At 32.9% G+C, this 4,951-nt stretch overlaps 1 protein-coding gene across 1 annotated transcript; it reads left to right on the top strand.

Moving 5' to 3' along the window:
* Positions 1-2,475: 2,475 nt before the first annotated feature.
* LOC136218747 (ferritin-like catalase Nec2) lies at positions 2,476-3,736 on the top strand. The gene is made up of 2 exons (XM_066005831.1): positions 2,476-3,027; positions 3,122-3,736. Exons 1-2 carry the CDS (start codon positions 2,485-2,487, stop codon positions 3,497-3,499), a joined length of 921 nt encoding a protein of 306 aa, XP_065861903.1. The 5' UTR covers positions 2,476-2,484; the 3' UTR covers positions 3,500-3,736.
* The last annotated feature ends 1,215 nt before the right edge of the window (positions 3,737-4,951 follow it).

Genomic DNA, 4,951 nt, shown 5'->3' with positions numbered 1-4,951 from the left:
AGAATTTTCCTCCAAATACCTCTACTTTTCTCACAGTCCCTCAGAGCATGACAAATAGTTTCTTCATGCCCTCTACATCTGCTACAATCTCCCGACTCCACCAAATGGCGTCTTTTCCTATCTAAATTAGTAAGAAGCCTGTTCTTGATCCCAAGCCATAAGAAACTTCTAACTCTGTATGGAACTTTTAATGACCAAATCAACTTCCAAATAGCAGAATGAGGCTCTTCATCACCGTTGCTAAAAGCTTCAAAGGCTGACTTACAAGTATAAGCACCGCTGTTGGTAGAAGCCCAACAATAATTACCCATATCCTCTTCCATGTTACTAATTTTAACTCCTCTAATTCTAAGGAGAGTCTCCAAGCTAAAGAAAGCCTCAAATTTAGACCAAATCCAATCACCTTCAGAATCAATCACATCCGCAATCTTCCAGTTGCAAAAACTAACAGGCGGAAGAGAGCTACAAACCTCTAACAGAGGTTTGTCACCAATCCACTTATCATGCCAGAAGCTGATCGTCTTACCATTTCCCACATCCCAACCGATCCCAGTACAAAATTCTGAGAAAATAGAACTCAGGCCTTTCCAGAGGAAGGAACAAATAACCACTCTATCTTTGGGCCCTCCAAAAATCTTATCTTTTCTATATTTTCCACAAAGTAAGCGAACCCATAGTGCCGTAGGATTTTGCCACATTCTCCAAAGAAGCTTCATCAAGAGAACCTTATTATTATCTTTAGCTTGTCTAATCCCTAGACCCCCTCTATCTCTAGGCTTACAAACCTCCTTCCACGGGACCAGATGTATCTTCTTAATTTTTAGTAAAATTAGAGACTAAACATTTTAACATACCTATAATGAACTAGTCGTTACATGTGAGGGAAACCTAATCCTATTTCATTTAATTTGTAGGACATGAAATAAATTAATCTAAAGATATAAATATATTTGTTTAAAAAATAGATATAGATTAAGAAAGCATGTGACCAACCTTAGCCGAAAGCATATACACACAGATTTTCTAAATTACGTTCCCTCTTGGATGGTATTAAAAAAGGGTTTGTTTACAAAACGAACCTTTATTTAAAAAAGGGTTTAGTTAAGAAATTAGGCTAATTAAGTAGATTAATTTCTTATGACGATCTACATTTAAATTAGTATAATAACCAAAATTAGACTAACTTGCAACATACTAATTTTACCAGATTAGGACAAGAAGATGAAGCTTCAGTTCTTACGTAATTATATTATTTTCGAAATCATCACGAAATTGGTTGCATTCAGCCACATATTGAAAATAACAATGTACCTACGATACTTGACTAATTAAATTATTAATATATACATTTCATTTCATGCAACCAAAAAACACATACACATTTCATTTTTTCAAGCAACCATTTAACCCCCATAACTCAATCTAATATTATATATCAACTCAAGAAACTTATTTTATACATTATCCTCACATATACTCTTTTATTCAAATTCTTTTTAGCCATTAGGATAAACATTTGGTTCAATTAACACAGCATTTTTAGATTAAATGGTAGAGGTTTTCAATTGTGATAATATATTTATTGATTAGATTTTAACACATCTGCAATATACAAGTTCAAATGCAATGAATAATAATTAAAATGATTATGAAACCCTTAACTAAAAGTTTAACATTTTGGTTCAAATTAATTTTTTTTTTAGTATTTAGCTTTCAGTATTCTAGAAAAAAAAAATTCAGTTTTATCCAATATACTAATTTAAAAACAATTTAAAATAAGCTAATAGATAAAATTGAAAAATAAAATTTCACATTGTACATCTATCTTAAATGGTATTTTTTATCATTTTTGTGAGAATGCATATTCACTCCTAACATGTGAAATAAGAAATTTTGTAATCATAATGTTTTCAAACAATATTCCAATCCGGCAAAAAACTTAAATAGACTAGTTTAACGTTATTCAATATATTATATATTTAATTATTACATCAGATATTCCACGTATCAATTATGTTTAAAATATTTAATATTACTAACACAGTTATAAAAGATTTGTCAAAATGTTAATAATTAAACCGTTAATACCATAAATATATCTAAAATATTTATTATGTTATAAACACAATTACAAACAACGTAACAAAATGTATGAAATTGTTTCAGTTTATCAATTATTTATACGCATATAAAGTTATATGAAAAAAAATAATTAAAAGAATTATCATGTATATACATATTATGTGTCAAAAAACTGTATCATGGTAGAAGAATTAAAAAAAAGCTAGTAAACTATCATACAAAATGATACAAAATGAACAATTTAAAAAAATGATACAAAATGTATAAATGGCAAAAATTTGGATATAGTGACAAATAAGCCTTTATGCCATTTGGATATGAACATATTGAGCCAGAACAACAAGTGAATAAGGACCCCTAGGCTATATATACCCCTATTATTTGTCTGTTTCCGTCAAAGTGATGATAGCTGTGAAAATGGGTAAGAGCAGCTTTATCTTCTTCTTGGCCCTTGTTATGGTTCCTGCGATTGTAGTCGGATCAGGGTGCAGCGCACCCATCAAGGCTACGGACCAGGATCTCCTTCAATTTCCTCTAAACTTAGAGTTCATGGAAGAAGAATTCTTCTGCTATGGTGCAATTGGCGTAGGCCTCGATCATATTGCTCCGGAATTAACCTTGGGCGGTCCTCCTCCAATCGGCGTCCAAAAGGCCAATCTTGATCCTCTCACTCGTCAAATCATTGAAGAATTTTGTTACCAAGAAGTTGGTCATATTAGGTCTATTATCAAAACTGTCGGAGGATTTCCAAGGCCTCTCTATGATTTCACCGCTCAAAATTTTGCCACACTCTTTGATAAGGCCATTGGCTACAAATTGAACCCTCCATTCAACCCTTACCGTAACACAATCAACTATCTATTAGCTTCCTATGTAATCCCTTATGTTGGTCTTACCGGATATGTCGGCACCATACCCAACCTTTATAATTACACCACTAAAAGAGTAAGCACTGAGTACCAATAGTTTAATTCAATTCTTTAAGTGTTCGCAGCTAGATATTCGGTCCAATTTAGTATCTAAATTATTTTGCTATCAGCTGGCAGGGTCGCTGTTGGGGGTGGAGGCAGGACAAGATGCAGTGATAAGAACGATGCTGTATGAGAAAATGGAGGAGGAAGTGGAGCCATATAAGATGAGTGTAGCAGAGTTCACAAATAAAATATCGTGGCTAAGGAACAAACTTGGAATGTGTGGAATAAAAGACGAAGGAATAATAGTGCCGTTGAAACTAGGGGCGGAAAACAGAACACACAGCAATGTGTTAGCGGCAGATGCGAATTCGCTGTCGTATGCACGAACTCCGCCTGAGATTCTAAGGATAGTGTATGGAAGTGGCAGTGAACATATGCCAGGAGGTTTTCTTCCTCGTGGTGGAAATGGGAGGATTGCTCGCACTTATCTACACAAACATTAGTTAATAATTTCAAATCTATAATATCTGCATATTAATAAAGAGACTATTGAGTTCATGTACTACTTCTATTTGTTTTTTTTTCCGTTTCTCAGCGTGTACGCTTTTATGTTTTTAATTGAATTGAATACTTTTTTTTTTGAGCTTTTAAGCATATAAGTAGAAACTTGTAATTCCATCTGTTATATTGTCAGCTTTTACTAAAAATAAATAAATTCCCACCTGTTATGGTTCAGCAAATTCAATTTATATGCGATTTAAATTTCGGAATTGGTGAATCGAGATGATAGGGCTAAAAAATGATTAAACCAAAAACAAACAAATATAGAAAAAAATATAAACAATAAACAAGAAATTAAAAGGAAAGAATTTAGACAAATTTGAAGGTTGTATTAGTAGTTTCCTTAAAACAGATGTTGTCGCTATTGATAATCGTCTTCTAGGATACAACATATTACACAAACGAACTCTTACCGAGTGTATAATAGTTATCACCGGAGTAGAATAAAACAATACGTACAGAGATAATATAATTCCAAAACGTTTGAGTGAAAATTATATTGGGACAATTTGGACAACATTAAAAATATATATAGTTTATATATTTGTTATTCTAACTTGGTTTGTTTGGAATTTGAGGAAGAAAAAGTTGTTAATTATTTGTCTCTGTTTGTTTAAACAGATTAATTGTCATATGTTGGTACATGTGTTAATTGAATATGGATCCGGTTTTAAGAACACGGTCACTTCAGAGGCTTTAGGCCTACTAGTACCAGTGGCAACGTGCAAGCCACACTAAAAGTCTAGGAAAATTCACTGGTATGAATTTTAAAGACTTGGTGATAAAAGAAAATATGTTTTCTCTAGAGATGATGATATGCGAAAATTCCATATTTGATATTCTCGCGCGTAAGGGTTGGTTTACATTACAAATATGAAATGTTATAAATTGACAAATCTGAGTAGTGATGTTATCTAGCCAAGTTAGACACTGGTAGATGAACATTAGTTGACTAGATTTAATTTATGAAAGTCACTAAAAATGTAGAAATCAAATCGCCTTAAATAAGTATGTCACAATGATGGAATCGAAGAAAAATATCATATCAATTGGTGAATATGCGGTATAAAAAGCTTCCGAATGATGAACTCGGGTAGAAAAGGTTCCATGTAACAATACCGTTAGTCAATTGATCTCAACGAGTGTCATCCTTGTTGATTTTGTAGAATCAAAGGATAACACAGCGGATTCGCTAACCTAGAGATTAAACCGAGATCAAATTGAAAAATCATTGAAAGGAATTGGACTAAAGCCCATTAGAAGAGGCGTTATGTGAAGGAAAACCCTACCTAGTTGACTGGAGATCCCAAGATCTAGGTTCAAAGAGACAACCTAATTGCATAAACCTTGTGCGTTCACTATGGGGGTTAAATCCTCGTCCATTCCTAGATGTA

The sequence above is a fragment of the Euphorbia lathyris genome, chromosome 2, assembly GCF_963576675.1.
Source record: "Euphorbia lathyris chromosome 2, ddEupLath1.1, whole genome shotgun sequence".
NCBI lineage: Eukaryota > Viridiplantae > Streptophyta > Magnoliopsida > Malpighiales > Euphorbiaceae > Euphorbia > Euphorbia lathyris.
The sequence above is the reverse complement of the archived record's forward strand: the minus strand, read 5'-3'. Positions and strand labels throughout refer to the sequence as shown.

Excerpts from the sequence above, each read along its gene's own strand:
- LOC136218747 (XM_066005831.1), top strand. The coding sequence starts at position 2,485 with ATGATAGCTGTGAAAATGGGTAAGAGCAGCTTTATCTTCTTCTTGGCC. Across the intron at positions 3,028-3,121 it reads ATAATTACACCACTAAAAGA|CTGGCAGGGTCGCTGTTGGG; the intron begins GTAAGCACTGAG and ends TTTTGCTATCAG.